The 11,734-nt window shown below is 37.3% G+C and overlaps 1 protein-coding gene across 3 annotated transcripts in view; it reads right to left on the reverse strand.

The window, feature by feature from the left end:
* The window catches only part of CFAP91 (cilia and flagella associated protein 91), a 95,808-nt gene that overhangs the window by 61,170 nt on the left and 22,904 nt on the right, over nt 1–11,734 (reverse strand). For all 3 annotated transcript variants that reach the window (XM_059388106.1, XM_059388107.1, XM_059388108.1), the window contains one exon: nt 5,447–5,628. In XM_059388106.1, coding sequence (XP_059244089.1) covers nt 5,447–5,628 — 182 coding nt within the window. The remainder of the gene's footprint in view (nt 1–5,446; nt 5,629–11,734) is intronic.

An 11,734-nucleotide genomic window follows, 5' to 3' on the forward strand; every position in this document is an offset into this window, starting at 1 on the left:
GGGCTCTCTGCTCAGCAGGGAGCCTGCTTCTCTCTCTCTCTCTCTCTCTCTCTGCCTGCCTCTCCATCTACTTGTGATTTCTCTCTGTCAAATAAATAAATAAAATCTTAAAAAAAAAAAAGAAATGGAACAAATAACCCTAAAATTTATATGGAACCAGAAAAGATCTCAAATAGCCAAAGGAATATTGAAAAAGAAAGCCAAAGTTGGTCGCATCACAATTCCGGACTTCAAGCTCTATTAGAAAGCTGTCATCATCAAGACAGCATGGTACTGGCACAGAAACAGACATATAGATTAATGGAACAGAATAGAGAGCCCAGAAATAGACTCTCAACTCTATGGCCAACTAATCTTCGACAAAGCAGGAAAGAATGTCCAATGGAAAAAAGACAGCCTCTTCAATAAATGGTGTTGGGAAAATTGGACAGCCACATGCAGAAAAATTAAACTGGACCATTTCCTTATGTCACACACGAAAATAGACTCAAAATGGATAAAGGACCTCAATGTGAGAAAGGAATCCATCAAAATCCTTGAGGAGAACACAGGGAGCAACCTCTTCGACCTCAGCCACAGCAACATCTTCCTAGGAACATCACCAAAAGCAAGGGAAGCAAAAACAAAATGAACTATTGGGATTTCATTAAGATCAAAAGCTTTTGCACAACAAAGGAAACAGTTAACAAAACCAAAAGACAACTGACAGAATGGGAGAAGATATTTGCAAACGACATATCAGATAAAGGGCTAGTGTCCAAAATCTATAAAGAACTTAGCAAACTCAACACCCAAAGAACAAATAATCCAATCAAGAAATGGGCAGAAGACATGAACAGACATGTATGCAAAGAAGACATCCAGATGGCCAACAGACACATGAAAAAATGCTCCACATCAATCTGCATCAGGGAAATACAAATCAAAACCACAATGAGCTATCACCTCACACCAGTCAGAACGGCTAAAATTAATAAGTCAGGAAATGACAGATGCTGGTGAGGATATAGAGAAAGAGGAACCTTCCTACACTGTTGGTGGGAATGCAAGCTGGTGCAACCACTCTGAAAAACAGGTTGGAGATTCCTCAAAATGTTGAAAATAGAACTACCCTACGACCCAGCAATTGCACTACTGGGTATTTACTCTAAAGGTACAAACGTAGTGATTTGAAGGGGCACACCTGAGTGTTTATAGCAGCAATGTTTACAATAGCCAAACTATGGAAAGAACCTAGATGTCCATCAACAGATGAATGGATAAAGAAGATGTGGTATATATACACAATGGAATACTATGCAGTCATCAAAAGAAATGAAATCTTGCCATTTGTGATGACATGGATGGAACTAGAGGGTATCATGCTTAGCGAAATAAGTCAATCGGAGAAAGACAACTATCATATGATCTCCCTGATATGAGGAAGTGGAGATACAACATGGGGGGTTTAAGGGGTAGGAGAAGAATGAATGAAACAAGATGGGATAGGGAGGGAGAAAAACCATAAGTGACCCTTAATCTCACAAAACAAACTGAGGGTTGCTGGGGGAGGGGGTTTGGGAGAGAGGGTGTGGTTATGGACATTGGGGAGGGTATGTGATATGGTGAGTGCTGTGAAGTGCATAAACCTGGCCATTCACAGACCTGTACCCCTGGGTATCAAAATACATTATATGTTTATAAAAACTAAAAAAAGATAAATAAATAAAATAGAAAAAAAATACCTATTCTCCTGAAACTTTTCCAAGAAATAGAAATGGAAGGAAAACTTCCAAACTCATTATATGAGGCCAGCATTACCTTGATACCAAAACCAGACAAAAACCCCGTCAAAAAAGAGAATTACAGACCAATATCCTTGATGAGCACAGATGCGAAAATTCTCACCAAATACTAGCCAATAGGATCCAACAGTACATGATTCATATATTTCTTTAGTCCTGGGAAATTCTTAGCCATTTATCTTTCTCAGTCTTTATCTTTTCTTGCATCCGCTTCTCCACCATTCTCTCTATTATAGGATCTTATAATCCTATCCCCCATGGCTCTTACCTTTTTTTTTAAACCTTATTCTATCTTTGAATATTGCATTCTGGAATATTTGTTCATTTCCTCTTTCATTTCACTAATTTGTTCTTCAGCGCTGCCTAGTTTACTACTGAGCTCATTTTATTTCAAACTTCATAGTTTTCCTTCCCAGTGATTGCAACTGGTTCTTTTTCATAGCTCCCACTCTTGTTTTCATGCTTTATCCCTCTTTATCTCTTTGAGGATATAAAAAGTATTTCCCAAGTCCTTTTCAGATTGGTCCATTTGCTCTGTTTGCTCAGGAATTTATTCTCTCTCTCTCTCTTTTTTAACTTTTTGTGGATCACTCCTGGTGCCTGTGTTCTTTAGATGTTTTGTGATTCTTGGGTTGAGATCATCTGTAGATTCCTCTCATGAGCACACTGGGTAGTAACAGTCTTTGACCTGGCAAAAGGGATAGCTCCCCAGCCTCATTCTTTAGAGCTCTGCCCATTATCATAAGATGAGAAGTTCAACAGACCATGCCCAGCTGAACCTACTCCACTGTTAGAGACCTTGGAATTCCTTAAAAAATGGCCCAAGCCTCCTTGCAGTATCTACATGGACCTCTTCCTAGAATTCAGACTCCCCTGGGCAGACTATATGCTGCTGTTTGTTCATACTCCCCTCCTTTTTAAAAAGATTTTATTCATTTAACAGAGAGAGAGAAAAAAAAAATCACAAGCACGGGGAGCAGCAGAGGGAGAGGGAGAAGCAGGCTCTCTACCGAGCAAGCCTAATGTTGGGCTTGATGCCAGGACCCTGGGATCATGATCTGTGCTGAAAGAAGATGTTTAACCAACTGAGCCACCCAGGTGCCCCTGTTCGTTCACCCTTAAACCCAAGGAGTAACCACGTAGCAGCTGTTTACAGGGATATATATGCAGAGATTGGAAAAAGAAGGTGAAGTAACCACATGCATACATGACAGGCCCCTCATGATGTGGAACAGAGCCAGAGAAAAAAGTAAGTCACAGGCAGCCTCTTTTCTTGCTGCCCCATTCCTCCAAAGAATCCCAAGGTATCTAAGAATTTTCCATTTAAACTTGTCCTTTCAACTTGTTATAGAGATATATTTGTAGGGATGCCTGGGTGGCTCAGTAGGTTAAGCATCTGCCTTCAGCTCAGATCATGATCCTAGGGTCCTGGGATTGAGTCCTGCATCAGGCTCCTTGCTCAGCGGGGAGCCTGCTTCTCTCTCTGCCTCTCCCTGCCACTCTGCCTGCTTGTACATGCACTCTCTCTCTGAAAATAAATAAATAAATTTTTAAAATAGAAAAAAAGATATATTTGTGAAAAATACAGATTTATTTCCTTAAAATATTTTACTTAACAGATATTAACTTGATTTATCATTTTAAAACATCTTATACATATAGTATATAGGCCTCCATTTAAAATCCTACTCAGGGCCTTACAAATGAGGGGGTAGGCCTGACTCAGTGGTTTTTACTGATACTTCAACATCTGTATTGGCAGGCACTGGGCTTCGGCCCCACCTGTGGGCAGGAGAAAAGTCCTGCTTCTTCTAGTTCAGGCAGGCATTTCAGATCAGGCTCCCTACCATTCACAGTTCCTGCTCATCATCTTAGGCTCCCAGCTATTTCTTTCTTTTAGGAAGTCTATACTTCTAAACTATGGAAATTTTCTTCCTTTCTTAAAAAGTATATATGTGTATACAAACACACTAATATACATATAACCAAAATATATTTTCATATATATACACTAATACATATACATATTCAGAGCAGAAGGGAAAAGTTTCAGCATATTTTTAATCTGTCTGAAATCTCCTCTGAAAATCTCATCTGAAAGTAGAGCCTCTACTTTTAAGTATGGATGTAAAGAATGCTTCTGAATTTGTAAGGAGAGCCAGGAAACAAGAACCAAACTCGGTCTCAGATATGAACATCTTTACTGTCTATGATACAGACTTGACCAGAGCAAACTATCACAACTGGGAAACAAAAGTAACTCATTTTAATAAAAATCATTACAGTGAACCAACTATCTCTAACACCTAGGAGGAGCTGGCTTCTCTGGCTCTCAGTTTCCCCACTACAATCAAGTGAGTTCAAGAAGCTAATGTCTAGTCATTTCCAAAAGCCCCTTTCCGGAACCTTCTTACACTGTTAGTGGGAATGGTGCAGCCACTTTGGAAAACAGTGCAGAGATCCCTTAAGAAATTAAAAATAGAGCTACCCTATGACACTGCAATTGCACTACTGGATATTTACACCAAAGATACAGAAGTAGTGAACAGAAGGGTCATCTGTACCCCAATGTTCATAGCAGCAATGGCCACAATAGCCAAATGGTGGAAAGAACCAAGATGCCCTTCAACAGACAAACAGATAAAGAAGATATATATGGTCCATATATACAATGGAGTATTATGCCTCCATCAGAAAGGATGAATACCCAACTTTTGTATCAACATGGATGGGACAGGAGGAGATTATGCTTAGTGAAGTAAGTCAAGCAGAGAGAGTCAATTATCATATGGTTTCACTTACTTGTGGAGCATAAGGAATAACACGGAGGACATTGGGAGAAGGAAAGAAGTGAGTTGGGGGAAATCGGAGAGGGAGACAAACCATAAGAGACTGTGGACTCTGAGAAACAAACAGAGTTTTGGGGGTGGGGGGTAGGGAGACGAGTGAGACTGATGGTGGGTATTATGGAGGGCATGTATTGCATGGAGCACTGAGTGTGGTGCATAAACAATGAATCTTGGAACACTGAAAAAATAAAATATTTTTTTTAAAAAAGCCTCTTTCCTTATTAATTTTTCTAATTTCACATAATATAGGCCTAGGTCAGATTTTATTGCATTCTAAGAGTGAATTTCTGAGCCTGAACCATATTGACATTTTAGAGATAACAGCAAAAGAAATCACCCAAATCATCCAATAGGGGTATGTAAGAGAGCTTTGATAACTGCAAGATACTTTGGCAAAGTAAGATAATACTGTTCCATATGGTGGAATATACATTCAGTATTATACACTCAAAAAAAGTTTATATGTAAAGAGGGAGTGAGGATTGCTCAATGAAAAGGAATTGATTCATTAGGAAAAACAGTTTGGGGGGCGGGGGAAGGTGAGTAGTCAGCAAATAAACACAAAATTAAGCTGAAATAGAACTTCAGCTTCAAGGATAAAGTACAATAAGTCTCCTTAAAATGGAAAGGGTATACTCTCCTTGAAGAAAAGTATCAATAGAAGCATGAGTCTGTGAAGTAGCTCTGCTGAGCAAGACATTTTAAACAGCAACAGAGGCAGTTACCTCTGAGCACATCATTTCCAGGAACTCAAAAGCATGCACTGTTATCAGGACAGGCCTTCAAAAATAATCAAGACAATTGTCAACTCACCCCACGTAAGAGTAGCCAGGGTCAAGAGCTCAGGGATTGAATCCTGACATACTACATATTCTGGAGAATACGGATCAGTTTGAACTTCAGCATCCCGATAATCAGTCTGAGTACCCACGGTATACTTTGAAGGTACAGGAGGGTACTTAGCAGGAGTAGGAGGGAAAATATATGCCTCTGTCCTAAAAGGGAAAATTATTTCAAAAATTAAAACCTGATCCAATCACTTAGAAGACTATACAGTCATGTAGAAATAAATCCTTAGCTTCACTAAGCCCATTCCCCTTTAAACATGCACAAATTCATGAATCAAGTGTATTCAGGATTGTGCCCAATTATCTTGAGAGAACTGCCTTGTTAGTCTCACCTCTTCCAAAAAACTGAAGGGATATAAAAGCCTAGGTCTAATCACAAAAGTACCTACTTATCTGTGTATTACTGGGCGGGAATATAGTATAGAGCTATAAAAGGTAGATTCTAGGATGTCATACAGTTACTTCTGAACCTGCTGAGAATTGCTGGTTTCTTTTTTCTCTGGTTTCAGTTATACAACAAAATTTGTTTCCCTCTAGAAATTCAGGAGCAGAGAAAAGAGAAGAGATGCTTTCTGATTTTTTAAAAAGGCAAGGCTCTTTCAAGATAGATGACTCAATTAATTAATGTTAGGATTACTTGGTTAACTATGTAAAAGTTACCTCATCCCTTGGATAGAAATTAATTCCAGATATTTTAAGGCATTTAATGTAAAAAATGAGACTATAAAAGTAATAGGAAACATAAGTAAATATACCATAATATTTTTATTACCAAATAAAGGCCTTATAAATCAGTAAGACAGTTAAATACTAAAAGAAAAATGGATAAAGAACAATTGGAAAAAATGAAAACTTGTAGCAAACATATGAAAAAATAATGAACATAACTTGTAATCAAAGAAAAGTAAAATAAAACCACAAGATGCTATTTTATTATATCACATAAGCAAAGATCTAAAAAATTGAAAATACCTAGCATTGATCAAACTGCAAAGAAACGGGCATTCTCATGTTGACTGAAATATAAACAGATATACAGAGATATATGCAAATATATTCATAAAGTCTGATATGTAAGAGAAAACTTAAAAACTTTTTCTAATGACCAATTTTAAAAAAATGGTTGCACCTGAGGTTATTAGGCATCAATCTTAGATCCATATTTTCAACTTTTTGTTTTTTTCTTATTCTGGTTACTTTTAAGTACGGAAAAAATTTTTATATTAATTCATTCAAACATATGTCTACTCCTGGGGTGCCTGGGTGGCTCAGTCAGCTAGGCATCTGCCTTAGGCTTGGGTCATGATCTCGGGGTCCTGGGATTGAGCCCCATGTCAGGCTCCCTGCTCAGCAGAGAACCTGCTTCTCTCTTCCCACTGCCTGCCACTCTGCCTACTTGTGCTCTCTAGCTCTCTGTCAAATAAATAAATAAATAAAATCTTTAAAATATTACAAAAAATAAACATCTTTACTATTAACATAATTTTATAACAAGTATGATAATGTTTATATTTTTATATATTTTTATATGATATCAAAATGATATATGGCTATTTTTATATTTATATATATTTTATAACAAGTATGATAGCACATATGCTTTAAAAACAGCACACTGTTTTCTTTTCTAAGGTTTTTTTTTTAACGATTTTATTTATTTATTTGACAGAGAGAAATCACAAGTAGATGGAGAGGCAGGCAGAGAGAGAGGGAAGCAGGCTCCCTGCTGAGCAGAGAGCCCGATGTGGGACTCGATCCCAGGACTCTGAGATCATGACCTGAGCCGAAGGCAGCGGCTTAACCCACTGAGCCACCCAGGCGCCCATCTTTTCTAAGGTTTTATTTTTGGATGTCCATCAACTGATGAGTGGATAAAGATATAGTGTGTATACACACACACACACACAGGAATATTACTCAGCCATCAAAATGAATGAAATCTTGCCATGTGCAATGACATGGATGGAACTAGAGTATATTATGCTAAGCGAAATAACTCAGGGAAAGACAAATACCATGTGATTTCACTCATGTAGAATTTAAGAAATAAAACAGATGAACACAGGGGAAGGGAAGGAAAAAATAAGATAAAAACAGGGAGCAAACCATAAGATACTCTTATAGGGAACAGAGTTGCTGGAGGGGAGGTTGGTGAGGGGACCAAGTAATTGGGTGATGGGTATTAAGGAAGGCACTTGATGTAATGAGCATTGGATGTTGTATGCAACTGATGAATCACTAAATTCTACCCCTGAAACTAATAATACACTATATTTTAACTAACTTGAATTTAAATAAAATCTAAAAAATAAAATAAAGATTTTATTTTTAAGGAATCTCTGCACCCAATGAGGGGCTCGAACTTACAACCCCAAGATCAAGAGTTGCAACTCCACCAACTGAGCCAGCCAGGCACCCCAGCAGTGTTTTTCTCTTTTACTTTTGAGTTTGTTTCCCTTAATATCTTTTCTCCCTTATCCACCTATAGAAGGACCCTTTCTGTATATCCTATATCTAGAATATATACTTCAATTATGCTTGAATCTTGCTGTATTTTCATCCACACTTATTCTTCTACACTTGAACAAATATACACATATAGATTATTATTGTTTTGCTAATATGGAAATCATATTATTAATACATTTTTGCATCTTCCCCTTTTAACTAAATCATACCTCAGGGAAATCTTTTCAATCTATTCATGTGGCTCTTTTTCAAGAAAAATGATTTAAATTTAAGTTTTCAAGAAACTTAAATGATCACCATCAATAGAAAAACTACTTCAAAAAATATGGCATACCTATAATGGAATTTATGCAGCTATTAAAAGTAAAAATGTAATCAGAATTTATAAACATATAAAAATGTCCATAATTCAATGTAAAATAGGGAAAAAGCACACTGTAGAGCAGCATGTACAACAGGACTACATTTTTATATTTAAAAACTGTGTTTTGGGGGAAACTGGATGACTCAGTGGGTTAAGCCACTGGTTTTGACAAATCCTTACAATACGTAGTACATGTAGCATAATACCTATCTGCCATTACAGCGTCATACAGAGTATCTTCCCCGTCCTAAAAATTCTCTGTACTCCATCTATTCATCCATACCCCTCCCACCCCTGGCAATCAATGATCCTTTTAGAATCCCCATAGCTTTGTCTTTTCCAGAATGTCATATAGTTGGAATCACACATACTGTAGCTTTTCCTGATTGGCTTCTTTGTCTTAGTAATATGCATTTAAGATTCTTCCACATCTTTCCATGACTTAATAGCTCATTTCCTTTTAGTGATGAATAATATATTACACTGTCTCAATATACCATAGTTTATCCATCAACCTGGTAAAGGACATCTTGGTTGCCTCCAAGTTTTGGCATTTATGAATAAAGCTGCTATAAATACTAATGGGTTTATATGCAAGTAAATTTTTCAAATTTTTGCATAAGTTTTCAACTCCTTGGGTGAACACCAAGGAGCAAGATTGCTGGATCATATGCTAAGAGTATGTTTAGTTTTATAATAGCCATACTGTCTCCCAATGTAGCTATAGCATTTTGTATTTCCCACCAGCAATGAATGAGGGTTCCTGGTGCTGGTATTGTTAGTGTCCCAGATGGTGGCCATTCTAGTAGTGACACATTTATTTATTTATTTATTTATTCATAGTGACACCTGATTATCATTTTAATTTGCATTTCCCCAATGACATTTGATATGAAGCATCTTTTCATGTTCTTATTTGCAATCTGTATATCCTTTTTGTGAGGTGTCTGTTAAGGTCTTTGGTCCATTTTAAAATCAGGTTGTTCTTATTGTTATGTTTGAAGTTTACAACATAGTTTGGATAACGGTACTTTAGCAAATACATCTTCTGCAAATATCTTCTCTGAGTCTGTGGCTGTCTTCTCATTCTACTGACACTTTGTATGGCAAAAGTTTTTATTTTTTTTAAAGTTTGTATTAAATTCCGCTTAGTGGGGCGCCTGGGTGGCTCAGCGGGTTAAGGCCTCTGCCTTCGACTCAGGTCATGATCCCAGAGTCTGGGATCGAGCCCAGCATTGGGCTCTCTGCTCAGCGGGGAGCCTGCCTCTCTGCCTACTTGTGATCTCTGTCAAATAAATAAATAAAATCTTTAAAAAAAAAAAAAAGAGCAAGTCCTGTCCTTGCAATAAATTTAAATTCCACTTAGTTAACATACCGTGTAATATTAGTTTCAGGAGTAGTTTAGTGATTTACCACGTACATATAACACCCAGTGCTCATCACAAGTATCCTCCTTAATCCCCATCACCCATTTAGCCCATCTCCCTGCCCACCTCCCCTCCAGCAACCCTGTTTGTTCTCTATGGTTAAAAGTCTAATTTATGGTCTGCCTGTCTTTCCCCCTGCCATGTTCATCTGTTTTGTTTCTTAAATTCCACATATGAATGAAATAAAATGGTATTTGTCTTTCTGACTTACTTTGCTTAGCATAATACACTCTAATTCTATCCATGTTGTTGCAAATGGCAAGATTACACTCTTTTTTATGGAACAGACTGTTTTCCATGGATTCCATCTTTCCAAAGATTCCATCTTTCCTCTTTGTCAAAGCAGGAAACCATAGTTTAGTTGACCATATAGTTATGGGTCCATTTCTGGGTTATCTGTTCTGTTACATTGATCTAGATGTCTGTTTCTGTGTCAGTACCATACTGTCTCGTTAACTACGGTTTTGTAATATAAATTGAAGTCCTGAATTGTGATGCCTCCAGCTTTGCTTTTCTTTACAAGATCTCTTTGGCTATTCGGGGTCTTTTGTGGCTCCATACAAATTTTAGGATTGTTTTGTTCTAGCTCTGTGAAAAGTCCTGTTGATATTTTGATAGGGATTGCATTGAATGTGTGGATTGTTTTGGGTGGTATAGTCATTTTAACAATATTTGTTCTTCTAATCCATGAGTATGGAATGTTTTTCCATTTCTTTGTGTCTTGTTCAATTTCTTGCACAAGTGTTCTACAGTTTTCAGAGTACAGATCTTTTACCTCTTTGGTTAGGTTTATTCTTAGGTATCTTGCTTTTGGTACAATTGTGAATGGAACTGATTTCTTGATTTCTCTTTCTGCTGCTTCATTATTGGTATATAGAAATGCAACAGATTTCTGTACCCTGATTTGTATCCTGCAATTTTACTAAATTCATGTCATCAGTTCTGGCAATTTTGGGGTGGGGTCTTTTGGGTTTTCTACATAGAGTATTATGTTATCTATGGATAATTAAGTTTGACTTCTTCCTTGCCAATCTGTTGTCTAATTGCTGAGGCTAGGACTTTCAGTACTACTTTAATAGCAAAGATAAAAGTGGCCATCCCTGTACATCCCTGACCAGAGGGAAGGCTCGCAGTTTTTCCTCATTGAGGATGATATTAGATGTGGGTCTTTTGTACATGGCCTTTACAATGTTGAGGTATGTTCCTTCTATCCCTTCTTTGTTGAGGGTTTTTATAATGAATGGATGCTGTATTTGTCAAATGATTTTTCTGCATCTATTGAGAGGACCATATGGTTCTTTCCCTTTCTTTTATCAATATAGTGTATCATTGATGGATTTGTGAATATTGAACCACCTTGCAGCCCAGGAATAAATCCACTTGATGTGGTGAGTAACTCTTTAATGTACTGTTGGATTCAACTTGCTACTACCTTATGGAAATTTATCTTTACATCCATATTCATTAGGGATATTGGCCTGTAATTCTTTCTAGTGATGTCTTTGTCTGATTTGGGAACTAAAGCAGGCCTCATAGAATGAGTTTGGAAGTTTTCCTTCAATTTGTTTTTTTGCAACAGCTTCAGAAGAATAGGTATTAACTCTTCTTTATATGTTTGATAGAGGGGACCCTGGGTGGCTCAGCTGATTGGGTGTCTGGCCTTTGTCATGACCCCACAGTCCTGGGATTAGGCCCCTGTTCAATGGGTCTTTTGTACATGGCCTTTACAATGTTGAGGTATGTTCCTTCTATCCCTTCTTTGTTGAGGGTTTTTATAATGAATGGATGCTGTATTTGTCAAATGATTTTTCTGCATCTATTGAGAGGACCATATGGTTCTTTCCCTTTCTTTTATCAATATAGTGTATCATTGATGGATTTGTGAATATTGAACCACCTTGCAGCCCAGGAATAAATCCACTTGATGTGGTGAGTAACTCTTTAATGTACTGTTGGATTCAACTTGCTACTACCTTATGGAAATTTATCTTTA

Source organism: Mustela nigripes, chromosome 2 (assembly GCF_022355385.1).
Source record: "Mustela nigripes isolate SB6536 chromosome 2, MUSNIG.SB6536, whole genome shotgun sequence".
Classification (NCBI taxonomy): Eukaryota; Metazoa; Chordata; class Mammalia; order Carnivora; family Mustelidae; genus Mustela; species Mustela nigripes.